The sequence below is a fragment of the Dermacentor variabilis genome, chromosome 4 (genome assembly GCF_050947875.1).
Source record: "Dermacentor variabilis isolate Ectoservices chromosome 4, ASM5094787v1, whole genome shotgun sequence".
Taxonomy (NCBI): domain Eukaryota; kingdom Metazoa; phylum Arthropoda; class Arachnida; order Ixodida; family Ixodidae; genus Dermacentor; species Dermacentor variabilis.
In genome coordinates this window covers 165,425,890-165,441,954 of record NC_134571.1, presented here as the reverse complement: position 1 = coordinate 165,441,954, position 16,065 = coordinate 165,425,890, and the positions used below count along the sequence as shown (strand labels likewise).

The 16,065-nt window shown below is 47.2% G+C and overlaps 1 protein-coding gene across 4 annotated transcripts in view; it reads right to left on the bottom strand.

Annotated features, from left to right (window-relative positions):
• The window catches only part of LOC142579917 (phagosome assembly factor 1), an 80,689-nt gene that overhangs the window by 13,502 nt on the left and 51,122 nt on the right, over nucleotides 1–16,065 (bottom strand). For all 4 annotated transcript variants that reach the window (XM_075690589.1, XM_075690591.1, XM_075690587.1 and 1 more), the window contains one exon: nucleotides 6,946–7,077. In XM_075690589.1, the coding sequence (XP_075546704.1) occupies nucleotides 6,946–7,077 (132 nt within the window). The remainder of the gene's footprint in view (nucleotides 1–6,945; nucleotides 7,078–16,065) is intronic.

The following is a 16,065-nucleotide window of genomic DNA, read 5'->3' as shown; positions in this document are numbered from 1 at the left end:
CACGTATGGCCATCTATTGGCGGCCTCTCGAATTGGCGTGCGGCTTCTTGCAGCCAGTTCCATAGCCAAGCCCGGCCAAGCCCGGTCAAAACTCGTCAAAAACCAAAATGGCGGTTGGAGCGCGTTGCCTACTTTAGCCCAGGCGGGTACAGGTTGCGACGCATCATGCGGGAACGTTTTCACAGCTACTACGTAACAGCGGGGTTCCTTATACATTGGATCCCATGGAAGCTATGCCGGGACCAGATGAAAACGACGTAGCAGCCGGGAAAACGCAGCAGTGAGGAACGTAACAGCGGGGTTCTACTGTAGTACTATCTCTGAACTCTTGCCATGCATGGCTGTTTCTATGCTACTAACACAGAGCGGCAAGTACAGTAAAACCTCGTTCATTTGGCCCCCGTTAATTCGGAAATTCGGTCAATTCAAACGTGCCGTCTGGTGCCGTCAAACATGTACATAACCCTATGGCACGAATCTCCCGTTAATTTGGACACATTTGGTCGTACTCAGGTTCATTCGGACAGTTCGCGGAGCTCGGAGGCACATGAGGCATATAGGATCAGGTGGCACTAGGGGGTGTTCAAATCGGACCGCCAGTGATGGCGTCTCCGATTAGCGTGCGCCAATCTGAAAGGCCATGCTTGCATGTGCTGGGAGTGCCGAAAGGCCGGTAATACGTAAAGGCCGCTGTGTTTATTTTATTGCAACATAACATACAAACTTACGTCTCAAAAAACATGGCGACAATGACGTACTTCTGGCTTTGCAGTCGCTTTTGGCGCTTGGCATTACCTCTGCATCGCTATGGTTATCGGCACGGTAGTTATCGGTCAATGCTAGCAACCCTAATTTATACATACGTTTTTTTTCTTTGTACACACATATTGCTGTCCATCATTTCCGACGTTGTCATTTGCTTGTGCAGTTGTGTGGTTGTGGAGTTGTGCAGTTTTTTTATGTTGTCATTTTTATCATGTTTACCGGTTTGCATCAGGTGCGTGTACAAGGATGGTGGAACTTTTTTTGTGTGTGTGTGTTAAATTTTGTTTGCACTTTTCTTTTTTCCGTTTATACTTTGTTTTTTCTTGACATTGTGCGTGTACCTGTCGCTTCGTTGCTGCGCAAAGCCGCGTCACCATGTGCTCTCATGCCCTACCGAAGCGGGCGAAGTATGAGGCGAAGGATTTGGCAGTGAAAGTACAAATATTGAAAGCCTTGAAGGCAGGGGTGCCTGGGCAGGTCATAATGAATAAATTCAACGTGAAGAGAAGCAGGCTCAGCTCATACGTGAAAAATGAAGCGTAGATTCTTCAGGCATACGACAGCGACAAGTTCGCTGACAACAGGAAGACACTGCGAATGGCAGCACACCCGAAACATGAAGAAGCATTGTTAAGAGTGATTGCCGATTTGCCAACGCACAGCTGCCTTTGAGTGGCCCCCTTATCTGTGCGCAGGCCGAAAAGTATGCGCTGAAGCTCAGCATCGAAGACTTCAAGGCATCAGAAGGCTGGATTGACCCATTCAAGAAAAGACACGGCCTCGTCTTCTGAAGCGTGTGCGGCGAGAAAGGGGCTGTGAATGAGGGCGTTGTCGAAGATTGGAGGGCCAGATTAACCGCCCACCTAGCACATTATGATACCTGCGACATCTTTAACGCAGACGAGATGGCCCTCTTCTACAAAGCCCTGCCGGATAAAACCAATAAATTTCAAGGGGGACCCTTGCGTTGGCGGTAAACGAAGCAAGGACAGAATAAGGGTTTTGCTGGCTGCCAACATGACTGGCACGAAGCGGCTACCACTATTGATAATCGACAAAGCAGAAAAGCCGAGATGCTTGAAAAGCATAAAAAACTTTCTGTAGATTATCGCTCGAATCGAAAGGCGTGGGTGACCTCAGCGATATTTGAGGCCTGGCTGCGTGAACTGGACCACCACTTTTGTACAAAATCGCGCAAAGCGCTAATTGTTCTAGATAACTGTAGTGCGCACAATAAGGAGTCAGGGCTGACAAACATAGAGCTGCCTTTTTGGCCGCCTAACACAAAGGCTTCCCTGTAACCTCTGGATCAGGGAATTATTTGGTATGTGAAAGGCCGATACAGAAGACAAGTGCTTGAGCGCAAGTTGCTCTGTATGGAGGCAAAGAAAAAATATGATGTAACTCTGCTCAGTGCAGTGCACATGGTGGCGCATGTGCGGAGCAACACGCCGCCTGCAGTAATTGCGAACTGCTTCTGAAACAGCGGCTTTGTCCGTGACGGTGATTCTTCGGAAGCCGGGGATGTGGATCTTAAGCAAAACACCGAGCAAGATGACAGTCGTTTAGACGGACTTCTGCCTCCGGACGTCCTGTTGGACGAAGACATCCACATCGATAGGGACGTTGCCATTGCCGGTTGCCTCAACGACGACGAACTACTGGATGTACTAAGCGACGAAGAGCCCGACTCTGATAGCGAAAATGCGCCCGTCATGGATGCGTGTGAAGTGCCGCGCCGCACTGCTAAAGAGGCTGATGACACCCTTAAAGTTTTGCAGGACATCTGTGTCGTTTTTCCGGACAGTCCGCGCGGACTGCACCACCTACAAGAACTCCGAAAAATTGTGCTTTCCGCGAAAATTTCTTGCGCGTAACGAGCAACAATAACCAGTTATTTCATGAAGTAAAGGTATGTTGATGTTTTAGGCATTTTTTTAGTTATTACTGTTGAAACCTCGTTAATTCGATATTCGGCTAATTCGGACATTTTCTCCGGTCCCATGAAATCCGAATTAACGGGGTTTTACTGTACAAGAAAACAGCATCTCCTCCACACACGCCTTGGGGGTAGCGGATGACGTGCATGCACCCCCGTGAGCGCAAATGCAATCTCAACCTCTCAACAACCAGTGGTGTCAAATACACACGAAATATCAAACATAAGATCGGTGCTGCTCAAGTATGTAAAGATGTATACAGAACTGATCAGCGACGCTGTTCGTGTACCATGGCAAAAACCCTCAAAGATTAAAGCGCAGTTGCGAGGCCAGTTGCATATTATTCCATGTTATTTCTATTTGCCAGGATCGGAGACAATCTATGTTTTTTTTTCTGCACTGTAGAACCAGGTGAACGTTAGATTTTGGAGCAGGTAACCAAAGGTATGTTAGAATTGACTAAATGCTGCCAAATGAAGCAGCTAACTGTTTGAACAGTTTTTTCTGCTGTTCTTATAATATTACCTGAGGGATAATTCAACTGATTCCATTGGCCCCATCAAAGTCTAAATAATGGAAGCCGACTGTTCTATAACTTCAGAACACACTGTGGCCCTAATTTTGGATAGAACAGACTTCACAAATAGTGCAGTTGACTTATAACGATATCAAAAGGAACAAGGAATCCGACTGTTATAACCGATCATGGCTATATGTAGACTGCCGTAAAATAACAACTGCCGAACATATCTCTGTAGCTCCAAACCCAAATTTGCCACTTGTGTTAAAGAATAGACGTAGAAAGTGCGCTGTGAAAACTAAGATGTCTATTTATACTTCTCAAAAGTGTATCAAGCGTTAGACATGCTGAATTAGTCAGAAATCTGCACTTGCTTTCGCGGCAGTTTTAGGTTTACAACCGCGGCATGCACTGCGTCCAGCTGCTGCGCGGACACTTGCAGCAATCCTTTAGCGGGCATGAAATCAGTGAGCGGCTCGACTGACGACAGTGCACTTTGCGTGAACATCAGGGTAAGCTATCAATCTCGTCATAACTGCTGCTGCTGCTGCTACTCTCTCTATGCCACAACGCTGCCATCCGTCACCATGATTGCCTTTTAGGAGATCCCTTTACAGAATGAGACAGCACTATCTCAACCAGAAACGCTTCCATTGGAGCACCATCTGTTTCATCGTTAGTATTGATGCACTCCCAGAGCTCGTTAATGAAAGCAGCTTCCACTGTGTTGGTTTCACTATCATGGGGGGTTTCGCCCTGGCGCACAAAGCCCGTCTATCTGAAACAGTTGTTTATGGTGCAAAAGCGTCCCTGACCCTTTTTGCATCGATCGGCCTTGCCACATGTTCCAGGCTTCGTGATTGCGGCGATCCTGGTTTCACAATCACCGACATCGTCAATATTGTTGACTGCACGAGCTCGTACTTCTTAGAGCCTTGCGAGCAACAAAGCTTTGCGCCTTGTTGGTACCATGTCTTACAAACTGGGCAGACCACTGCTTCAGAGTGGTGGGCATTTCTGTGCTTGCCGAGAGATTGGGAATAAGTGGAAAAGACTACAGTAACACCTCGCTTCTAACTTATTGCTTCTCTTTTTCTCTCTTCTCTGGATGCTTATGGAGCACGATCGTGGGCGAAGCGAGGTGCGGACAGGAAGCAGCTCGTGCCATCATGTGGGACGTTCCGCCAACTCACAATGCTTTCTGTGGCATTCGCAATAGGCATGTGGGCGGGACACGCTGTGCGGTAACGGCAGCAGATACAAACTCGCATAGAGTCACGGACACAGCATCGGACTTGCACAACTTTGCCAATGCATCATTGAGGTGGCTCTGAAAAAAGCCATTTATAAAAACAAAAAAAATTAAAATACGACAGTTGGTGCTGTCAATGTAGTCGGCGCTATCTTGAGCTGGGTCAACGTTGCCTGTTACTGCCTTAGCGTTGCGAAAATATTGTTGATCCTCTTTTGCATGGTGCTCTGCTTGCACGCAATTATGTTTGCTTCAATTTCAGCTGGGGTCATATCATTGCTGCACATTGATGACAACATCATAAGTGCTCGCATCAACTCGGAGCTCGTCGGCTATGTAGATGCTGGCTTTTCATTCTCGGTGTCAGAGTCGCCCAATCCACTGTCACTCAACAGATGATTTCATCATCGGTTAACTCCGCACAGCGTTTGAGATTGTCGGCGAATCCTTCAAACATGATCCTGGTTGTAATCGAAACACCAGTGACTCGCAGGTCGTCGAAAACAAAGTCCATGGAAGGAGACTGATCACACACGCCGTCTTTCTCTCCGGGGGAGTCGGCCATCTCGGTGCGAAGTGTGAGGCCAGCCTGGCGAAAGCAGTTGCAAAGCGTCTCTCATGTAACCGTCTTCCACGAGTCTGCAAACATGCCAACAGCAGACCTAGGGTCAACAGTGTAACTTTTGCCGCTGTCTCAGCACAGCACCATGTGGTTGAGCAGGCGCGACTCATACAGAAGCTTCAGGTTGTGGACCACGGTTTGGTCCATTGGCTGCAGGACTGATGTGGCATTCGGCGGCAGAAATTCCACCTGTATAGCCTTTAGGTCTTTGATGTGGCCATGCGCAGCACAGCTGTCTACAAATAGCAGAGGTTTTCGATTCTGCTGTTAGAACCTTCAGTCCAACTTGGGAATGTACACTTCGAATAACTGCTGTGTTATCCAGGCCTTCTTGTGGGCATCGTGCTGAACAGGTAGAGTTGCTTCCTTAAAACACCTTGGATTCTTCGATTTCCCTATGACGAGCATCGGAAGTTTTTCGCTGCCTGATATGTTACTGCTGACGAGGGCGGTCGGCCACTCTTTGCTGTGCTTGCTGCCATGGCAGGGGTCACCAGCAAATGCAAGCGTTTTCCCTGGGAACATTTTACAGAACAATCAAGTTCCATCGCAGCTGAAAATGTTCTCAGGCATAAACTTCTGCAACAAAGGCTGCAAATTTCTATTCCAATACTAGGCGACAACTGAACTGCCAATAGCACCGCTGTTCCTATACATCTTCTTGGAACTTCAGGTCACTGTGATTCTTGAAATTTCTGAGTCACCCATCGCAGAACTTGAAATCCTCGACGTTCATTTGAAGCGCAAAAGCCTCCGCCTTTTGCTTGAAGACGTAACCCGACACAGGGATTCGCCTTGTGGTCACGGTATTTAGCCACATAAGGAGCGCTCCCTCAAGCTTTGGGTAAACACCCTGACATGCATTCTGTTCTTGAGCCCCGGTTGACTTTCTCGCTGCTTCCAAGATCTTCAACTTGTTTTTTATGAAATCTGAAACCATTTGCTTCGAAATTCTGAAATCCTTGCCCCCGCCGTCTTTTGACCGGCCGCTTTCAACTTGCTTGATGATGGCGGCTTTCTTTTCCACCGTCAACCTACAGTAGGGGTTGTGCGCTTCAAAGCCACGGGCGAAGATGACGAAAGCATAGTAAGAGCCATCGCTTTCAGCAGCTAATACGCTCGATGAAAAGCACAGCACGAAACAGCGCGAAGCTTCAAATTGAACGTCAAAAAGAGCGCACAGCAGCACAACACGATCACACGACCTATCACAAAGCTAATAAAAAAAATGTGCGAATAAATACAAAAAGCTATGGCCATAGCTACGGCTGGCTACTGCTGCCAACGGACGGGCGTGCGAGAGCGTTGGTTTGAGGTTTGAATACAATAGGTGGCCACGGTGCTGTGGCTGGTTACAGCTAACAGATTGGTATGCGAGAGTGGGAGTTCGAGGCTGCAAGATAATCAAAATGGCGGTGATGGGTGCCACTTTGGACCTGTGGTTAGGGGTACAAAGTCCGGACGGCAAAGGGTTTGAGAGTCCGAAATGTCAGACTTTTTGTACACTGGCTCTAAGGGGCACCGATGGTGCCAAAAAGGAGTCAGAATTATTGGGCATGTCTAATCGGACGTCTGGAAAATCTGACAATGACTGCATAGTTTTTTTTTGCATAGTTGATACTCTTAAGTTGACTCATCGTTATAACTGATATATCATTACAAGTGGACTGCACTATATATCAGACCCTAATAAGTGTCTGTTGTAATGAGCATTGACTTTACTGAACACAGTGACACATAAACAAGGCCCAACCGCATTACCTTAATAACACACAGTCAAATGCTGAAGCATGGACATCTACCATACAAGTGGTCATAAAGTATGCTGAAGGCGGACTCCTCTCACCTCGAAGATGATGTCCTGGTATCCATAGCAGTAGGTAGATCCAAATGGATTGGTGGTGTTTGTCGAGGAGGTTCTGTTCAGGACAACTGGGCGCTCGGATGCTTTGACCAGGCGCTCTTGGAGCTCGTCCCACTGCAAGGACAGACGATGCAGGTGAGCACAGCTCACAAGTTCGGGCTAAAAGGCAACATGCCTTAAACCTGCTGGAAATGTCCATTTGTTGCATGCGTATTTACAGCGAGTATGATGTAGGTACTGAGTATGACAAGACGGCCTGTGAATTTGCAGCAGCAGTCATCATAATGATGCAATGTGAAGTGCTGGAGTGTGCTGAATTGGGCTGGTTGGTTCACGATGAAATGAATGAAGACAGGGCGAAGGACGTCGTCTCAGCTTTGGTCCTGTCCTACATGCTGTTTTTATTCCCTTCGTAATGCGAAATGAACAGGGCTGGCATAATGTGTATGCTGAGGAACACATACAGTCAAACCTCATTATAATGAAGCCGCATCTAACACAAAAATACAGTTAAACCGTGATATGACAAACTTCAATATAATGAAATTCTTGATCTAACGAAGTATTGAACTTTTTATAACCTCTTGTCCATAGAACAACGTGTAATTAGAACGTCAATATGACGAAGTGTGTTTGTAAGTGATTTCAATACAGTCGACTCTCATTACAACAGACCCTGATAATCTGACAAAAGAGTCTGTTTTATCCGAAGTCCGTAATATCCGAGACGCCTCACCTCCGAAACTTTCGTCGTGATGTCTAACAACTTTATTGCAAAGTGTGAGTGACAAATGTTCAAAGCAAAAAACAAACAAAAGAAGTTGCAATTTCACCCAAAAGGCGAAGCATCGATTGCGATAGCAAATTAAGCAAAATAAACGTGGCTGCAGCAGCGAGCTAATCGACCTTCGTGCTGTTTGTCGCTTCAACGCGAAGTAAACGTCGACGGCACAGCACATACAAAGCTACCGGCACTGGGCGCACATTGTCCACATTGCAGATCGGTTTCAAGATATGGCACCCGCACGGCTGTGCCGGTAACAGCAGCCACTGGAGTAGAACCTCCCTTTATACGCCCGATTTTGACAAAAATTTCCGCTAATTTCGTTTGCTGTAGCCGATAGTCTGTTTTAGCGTGGTCCATTAAAAGTGAACTTCATTGCATTAATAAAATAGTAGAGCAAACTAAGGCTGAAATATGGTCGATTATATATGAAAGTCCGTTGTAACAAGCGTAGACTGTATAACAAAATTTTGCTTCCGCAGCAAAGGAATGCCAAGACAATAAATGGAAACTTCTGCGGATGCAGACGGTCAAACGATTGGATTAAAAGCAGCTGCTTGCAAACGCACCTCTCAAATGGCATGCGCGCAACAAGAGAGACCACCGAAGTGAAGCCGCATCATGTTCCATAGAAAGTCCAAGTGTGATAAGATCCTATCGCACCACACACTTTCTGCTTTAGGTTGAGTGAAAGTGTGCAAGGGTGAGAAAGAAAGATGGTGGTTCTATGCACGAGTGCTGCCTCCCTGCGCAAGCAATGGGAAGGTGGGGGAGGAGAGCAAGCTCACAGTAACACGATGAAGCGTGCGTGAGGGGCAGGGTGTAGGGCATGGGGCGTGAGGGGCAGGGTAAGTTGGTGCCCATCCCAATTTCTGCCGCGCGTCTCGGCCGTGGGTGCACATGGCTGTACGTCTAGCTGAGCGCATACACAGCCACACACTCTGCTTTAGAGGTAATCTGCTGCGTGTGCAAAGAGTAGGCATATCAAGAGGGCGTGGCACCATGTAACTGTCTTCTCATGCGTTTAGTATTTGCGTAACCTCAAGTTTCGGTGACCCATTACGCGAGAGGCAGAGGAAGCCTTCGCTCCCTGCTGCAAGCATTTTTCACGATAGCGTCGTCCCAGTGCGGGCGAGGCTATCAGGGTGGAGTGCAAGCAAAAGCATGGCTGGCTTCACTTAATTCATACCGCCTATGTGAATATATTGTCGACGTGGCATGAAACAGTACCATTCGTCACCGACTCCCAAATTCATCAAAATCAATTGTTTTCTCATTCAAACTTGCTTTTTTCAATTGCCCGATAATTCGGGAAATTCTGCGGGCCCTTTCCGTGTAAGAAAAATGCATTGGTGACTGTACTTATTTGCATAAAAGGTCGAATTCCTATAAAACAAAATTTTGATATAACGAAGCAAATTGCTGATTTGACCTACTTCGTTATATCGAGCTTTAACTGTACTTTCGTTACATCCAATACTTGTGATAAGCATATAAATGCTTTATGCTTATTTCAGAGAGAACCATATTATATTTAGTGCGTGTACCTTCTAATATGTTATAACCATGTTCACTGTTGAGACATTTGTCTCACTGGTCTTATTTGTTGTGTTTGTATGGTTCTATTGTTTGTATAGTGAAATGAGATACTCCAGATGCTCTGCCGTAAGAGTAGAACGGCGCTTCCCTCTGCCGACAGCCTCCCCGTACCCCAAGACTCTCCTCAAATTTACGACTTTGGTTGGGCTTGCCGTGGGGGGATGTCTCGGCAAGGGAGGCGGGGCTGTGGGAAGCTGGGAGAGCAGACGGGGGCAGAATGACTTGGAGGAGCTGGTGCACAGGTACCTTGTAACGGCCACACTGATGAGATCCTAAGATCTTCAAGGAAGTGCTCAAATTTGCACAACTGTACACTGAAGAATAAACAACAGTAAACACATCAACCGGCAGTGTCTTCCTGAACAATCATCAACGACAACAACAATGAAGTATTATAACAACAAAATATTTGGTGCCGAAACCTGGGAATGAATCAAACAAGGCCATAGAGAACCATTGACCGGACCCGACAACGATTCACTGAACGAGGATGGATATATACAGAAAAATTGTATAGTCACTCAAGCTCAAGTGATGCATTTCGTGAAAGAAGCGGACAAACTTCTGGCGCCACTTCTGCTGTCAGCCTGGAAGAGGCGAGTGCTCTTATAAAACTTCTACAGATTTCAGAGCAGCGACTACCGTATTTACTCGCATAATGATCGCACTTGTGTAATGATCGCACCCCTGAATTTTGCCGTCAAAATTCGATTTTTTTTAATTTCCTGTGTAATGATCGCACCCCGAACTTGCCGCAGCGGTATGTCGTGTGCCAAGTCTAGCTAATACGTAACGATCGCGCTTACCATCTGTCGAATGCTACGTGAATGACTCTTCAAGACAAACCAGGCGGACTGCATGCACCACATATTCTTAAGCAGATGCCCCAATTTCATTCCTTTCATCACTTTCCGCACTTCCATGACAAAAAAAAGCTGCAACCAAACTTGCCTTTATTATGCGTAGGCTTTATAATGGTTGTGGTCAACAACAACAACAAAAAAAGGCGCCTTTCAATTCTTCTCGTCTGCACTCGTGGGCACGCAACAAATCGCGAGTGGCAACAACAGTAGAAACGTTTACACTGATACATTAGAAGTGTACCCTATTCATACGCTGATGCTTGTAACACAGCTAAGATATTCACCCACCCTTAGCGGAAACGTGCTGTATTAGGATAGTAGTGAACACAGATGCCGCAGTTTCCACAGCATGCCGGCCAAGTGTTTCTATGTCACTGGCAGCTAAGTGCGCCCATCTGTTTCTGTCCCCTCAAAGTGGACATGGCTACGTTAGTGCCGCAAACTTGCCGATATTAACGATATTATTCATTACTGATACAAAAAAAAGTGTTTCAATTCACATAGTGTACTCACGAGAAGAAGAAAAATCGCGTTTGGCGCATTCGGCTTGCTCCGCCAGCCGCCATTATTGTTTTGGTGTCCCGCGCTACATACAGCGGCAGCCGCCTATTTGTTGACCTGTTGTCCTGACGCAGCAAACGCGGAATGAAAACAAATTCTTTTTTCTTTTCGCAGGAAATTTAACCTGCGTAATGATCGCACCCCTGCATTTGCGTCAATTTTTTTTTACAAAAAAGTGTGATCATTGTGCGAGTAAATACGGTAAAGGATGTAGACGCTGCGATAGAGCCTCATCTCAGAGAAGAGGATGCAGAAAGTGAATTAGAAACGATTTTGGAATGTAGTGAGAAAATCACAGCTTATGTGGGCAAACTATAATATAGAATGAAGTTGTGCTCCCTACAGACGGAAACGAAAAGTGCCAGCCAAAACAAACCAATGATCCAGGAGGCTTCAGCCACGCGAATTCAAAGAACGAAACTCTCGAAGTTGGAGCTACTAAAGTTGACAGAAGAAGAAGGAACTGGCAACCTTTCTTGGAGCAGTTTGCGGTCGCTATTCATAAGAATCCAGATCTGAGTCACGTCGACTGATTCAACGACCTCTTAAAATCTCTGCTCACTGGAGAAGCTGTTGCATTGATTACCGGACTGCAGGTGGGACTACAGAGTGCTATGCAAATGCCATCGACCTCCTGCAGAAAAGTTTCGGGGACCCTTACCCTTTGATACAGGGCCACATGCAATGCCTGATCGACATAACACCAGTCACTTCTGCAACAAAACTGCGCGATCTCCAGCGTATGTTCAATTGCATTCAAGTACACATCAGAGTTCTGCAAGCCCTGTGCGTTGGATAGGAATCCTACGAAGCGATGCTCTACCCTGTGCTACTCCACGCACTCCCATGGGAGCTGGTGTTGAACTACAATCGGTCGCGGGCAGAGAAAAAACAGGAACAGTGCGAGACCTCTGCTGAGGATGATGACGCTTCGTCAACGACTTCATCTTTGTCAGAGTCATGCCGCTGAATGGCACTTCGTCATCTACTCTGGTTTTTCGAGCTGGAACTGGAGAGCCGAGAATGAACTCTGGAGGACTGGCCTGACGATACCAGCAGTAAGCCACCTCCCAAATATAACACAAAAATGCCGAAACAAGGTACTATTGCCCGCACGTCGTCTGCAGCTGCGTTGCATGGTGCCACATCAGGCATGGAGTGCAAATTCTGTGACTCAAAGGCCCACACAAGCCAGGAGTGCGATGCCAAATTAGATTTAAAAAGAGAAGAAAGCCATTCTTACAGTAAAGGGATGTTGCCTTCGCTGTACTAAGCGTGGGCATCTTTCAAAGACTTGCAGAGTGTGCAAGTCTTTCAAAGACTTGCAAGAAATGTAAACGGAGACATGCAACTACGATGTGCAATCCTCCTTTCAACAGTGCCACAAAGGCACAAGTAACTATTGAAAAGAACGCAGAACAGGTCACTTTTCATGCCTTGAAAACTGGAGAAAATCCCCCGATTAGAACAGTCCTGATGTCAACCGTCACTGCAGTGACCAAGGGAATGAATAAAAGGAAAGTTTGAAGGATACTCTTTGACAGCAGTAGACAACGGACATTCATAACTGAAGCATGCTCCAGAACGCTCGGATGCAAATTACTCGGCACTGAAGCACTGTCAGTCAGAGTTCTTGGCAGAACGTACAGCAAATGCACGTCCCGCAGGGTTGAAGTGCGCCTCGTCACTGCGGACAACGATAGAGTATACAAGATCGAGGTGTTAGAAACTCCTTTGATATGCGAGCAGGTGATTCCTTGTCCTGAAGAAATCAAGGCAAGACTTCTCGAGCTTTCACTACCTCTAGGCAATGATTCTCCGCAGGGTGAAAATCCCATTATCGTGGTGCTAGTTGGATCGGACCATTTTTGGAATTTCCTCTCGGGGAAAGTAAAGAGGCTAAACGGTGCTTTGACAGCATTCGAGACAGTGTTTGGGTGGGCAATTCAAGCAAAGGCCTTTAGCAGGTGCCTGAAGGTGCCTGATTTTGAAGTCGTTCTGGGAGCTTGAAAGTACTATTGGAGTATCCCACTCATTGGAAACCAACTCAGATGAGCGTGCAGTCAAGGAATTTTCCGACAGCATCAAAAGTGTGAACGGTTGCTATGAGGTCAGACTGCCGTGGAAAAGCAAGTCCAACTTGCAGACAACCACATTGTTGCGGAGAAGCAGTTCCACTAACTGACCAAGCACCTATTGATAGCATTGAGCCTACTGCACAAGCATGACAACAAAATGAGGCGAATATTGTCTGAAGGTGCAGCCGAAAGGGCACTAGACAGTACCCATAATGACTGCTAGCACATTTATTACATGCCTCCTCAGCTATTACTCTGCGAGAGCAGTAAAACGACCAAGCTGCGCATCGTTTTTGACACGTCATCGCATGGCGCAAGTGTCAAGCCCCTTAACGAAAATCTGGACAGCGGGCATAGCCTAAATCCTGACCTCATCCGTGTGCAACTTAATTTTCGACGTCGCAAAGTGGCACTCGTTGCCGATATGGAGAAGGCATTTCTTCAGATTGGCGTTTGGCACGAGAAACAACATGCACTGAGGTTTCTGTGGTTCATGGAAAAACCTGAAAGTGGCAGGCCAGTTCCTGAGCTCGCAGTCTTCAGGATGGCAAGAGTCCCATTCGCAAACCACATCAAGCCCTCTTTTTCTGGTAGCGACGCTTCAACATCATTTTTGAGTGTTGAGACAAAGCTATCCAGTAACAACGGCCATTTTGCAGCAGTGCATCTATGTAAACGACTTGCTTTGTGGCACCGCTAACGACAAAGAGGAGATGAAAATCCATGAAGAGGCCAATCGCATCTGTGAAGCAGCGTTGATGTGCCTTCATAAATGGGGGTCGAATAGTGCGAAGATGAGGGAGCTGTTTGCTCATGAAAACTCTGATGGGGGTTCATAAGGTCAAGTGCCAAACTGCTGAAGGTGCTTGGTCTGACGTGGAACCCGAGAGTAGATTCTTTAATGATCTTTTCCAACACTCTAATCGACTACGCTACGGTGCATGAGAACACAAAACATTTTGTTCTACAGACGACTGTGCATCTGTATGGCCCTCTGGGACTCCTTTCCCCATATACGATGAGAGCCAAGGCCCTTTTCCAAGAAATAGGGAAAGAAAATCTGTTGTGGGACCAGCCGCTGCGAGACCCCCCCCAAAACGTCTGGATCAAATGGTGTGAAGAGCTCACTTGTCTTCGTGAAATCAAGGTCCCTAGAACGTATGACGCTGGCGCCAAGGGAAAATCGGTGCGTAGAACGCTACATATTTTTGCCGACATGAGCACCAAAGCTTACAGCGCTGCAGTTTATCTATGCACAGAGACTGAAATTTGCGCACACCGCTCGACGCTTGTCCTGGCTAAATGTCGTGTAGTGCCACTGAAAACAATCACACTTGCTAGACTGGAGCTGATGGCAGCGTTGCTAGCATCCCGACTCTACAAATTTGTGCAGTCGAATCTTGATTTGGAAATAGATAATTTCTACCTGTGGACTGATTCTATGATTGCACCAAGCTGAATCCAAGGAAATGCATCAAGATGGAAGGAATCTGTCCGAAACCGCGTCACAAAACACCGGCACTGTGGCATGGCGACACTGCTTTGGAAAAATGAACCCAGCAGACCTCATAACTCGGGGGAAGGGGGGGGGGGGGGCGCAAGCTATATGAAATCGAGCCAGTTGTGCTGGAACGGGCCAGTGTGGATGACGCAGGCAGAAGAAAAATGGCCCATCGAGCAGCAACATGGGGACGTCACAACGGAACAACTAGAACAGAAAAGGGAGATAGAGGTCCTGCACATTACTGTGGACGACAAAGGTGAACTGCTCAACCTTGCCAGATTTAATACTGCTTCCAAGCTGGGTTGGGTTACTGCAGGGGTTCTGCGATTCGTAAACAACCTCCGCGGAGATGCCTGAAGGTCTGGTCCGTTAACTACAGCAGAGATCAGTCACGCCCATGTCCTTTGGCTAAAGAAAGCGCAAGGCTCATCCTTCTCTCTGGAGCTCCAACGCACCGCAAATGGAAACAAGCTACCAGGAAACTCCACACTTAAGGATTTCATGCCTTGGACTGACAACAACAGCCTGCTTTGCATATGAGGGCGTTTCTGTTCACCGACTATGACACACGACGAATGACACTCTGTTGTACTACTCAAGCAACATTGGTACACCATGCTACTTGTGCAGCGGGCTCACCGACTTCTCAACGCCGGCTCCAGACATACACTCATGCAATTGCGCAAGAACTACTGGATTGTGCGTGGACACCTGTTGATGAAAAGTGTTGTACGGCTGTGTGTGGTGTGTAAGCGTTTCAGTGCCACGAGTATTGAAGCTGCGACAGGACTGCTCCCACCTGACAGGACCACCAAGGCGGACCCTTTTGAGGCGGTCGGTATTGACTTCACTGGCCCCCTTTTTGTGAAGGAAAAAAAAGTGCAAAGTGAAATCATACATTGCACATTTTACGTGCAGCGGTGACTAGGGCAGCGCATCTCGAACTCGTAAACGACATGACTACTCAGAGCTTCTTGCAGGGCTTCTGTCGTTTTGTGTCACGTAGGAGGCTGCGTAAAAGCATCTACTGAGACAACGCACTCCCGTTTAAGCACGCTTCAAGGCAGCTTGCTCTTTTTTGGAAAATCCTGCGGCACCGTGAGGCACTGAGTTATTTTGCCAATGCCAGCATAGAGTGGAAATTTATCGTAGAGCATGCATCGTGGTGGGGAGGTTTCTACGGGCAGCTAGTACGCAGCGTAAAAGCTGCTCTGAAGAAGGTGGTCAGCTGCCAGTGTCTTGATTTTGTTGAGCTGTCGACAGTACTGGCCGAGGTGGAAGCAGTCATAAATTCCAGACCCCTGACCCACGTACCAGACGACCCAAACGCCGGCGCCCTGTTCACACCGGTCAGCTTCGTTATTGGCAGATGTCTCACGGCCCTGCAAGGAACTGAAACGCGAGTGCTGGGTTCGAACGTGTTCTCTTCGAATGTTTTGGAAGAAGCGAAAGCAGATGCTTCACGCATTCTGGCAGGCCTGACAACATGAGTATCTGTGACAGCTGTGCTCTGCCTATGCGTCTAAACAAACTAGAAATGGGGGGCCGAAAATCAGGGATGCAGTCTTGGTGCAGGAAAAAATTCCCCACCTTCTATGGAAACACGGGGTCATTTGCTTTATTTCCCTGGGCAAGACGGGAATGTCCGCTCATGTGTTGTCAGGATGCTGCAGGGCAATCTTGTGAGGCGTCCAGTTCAGCAATTATACCCCC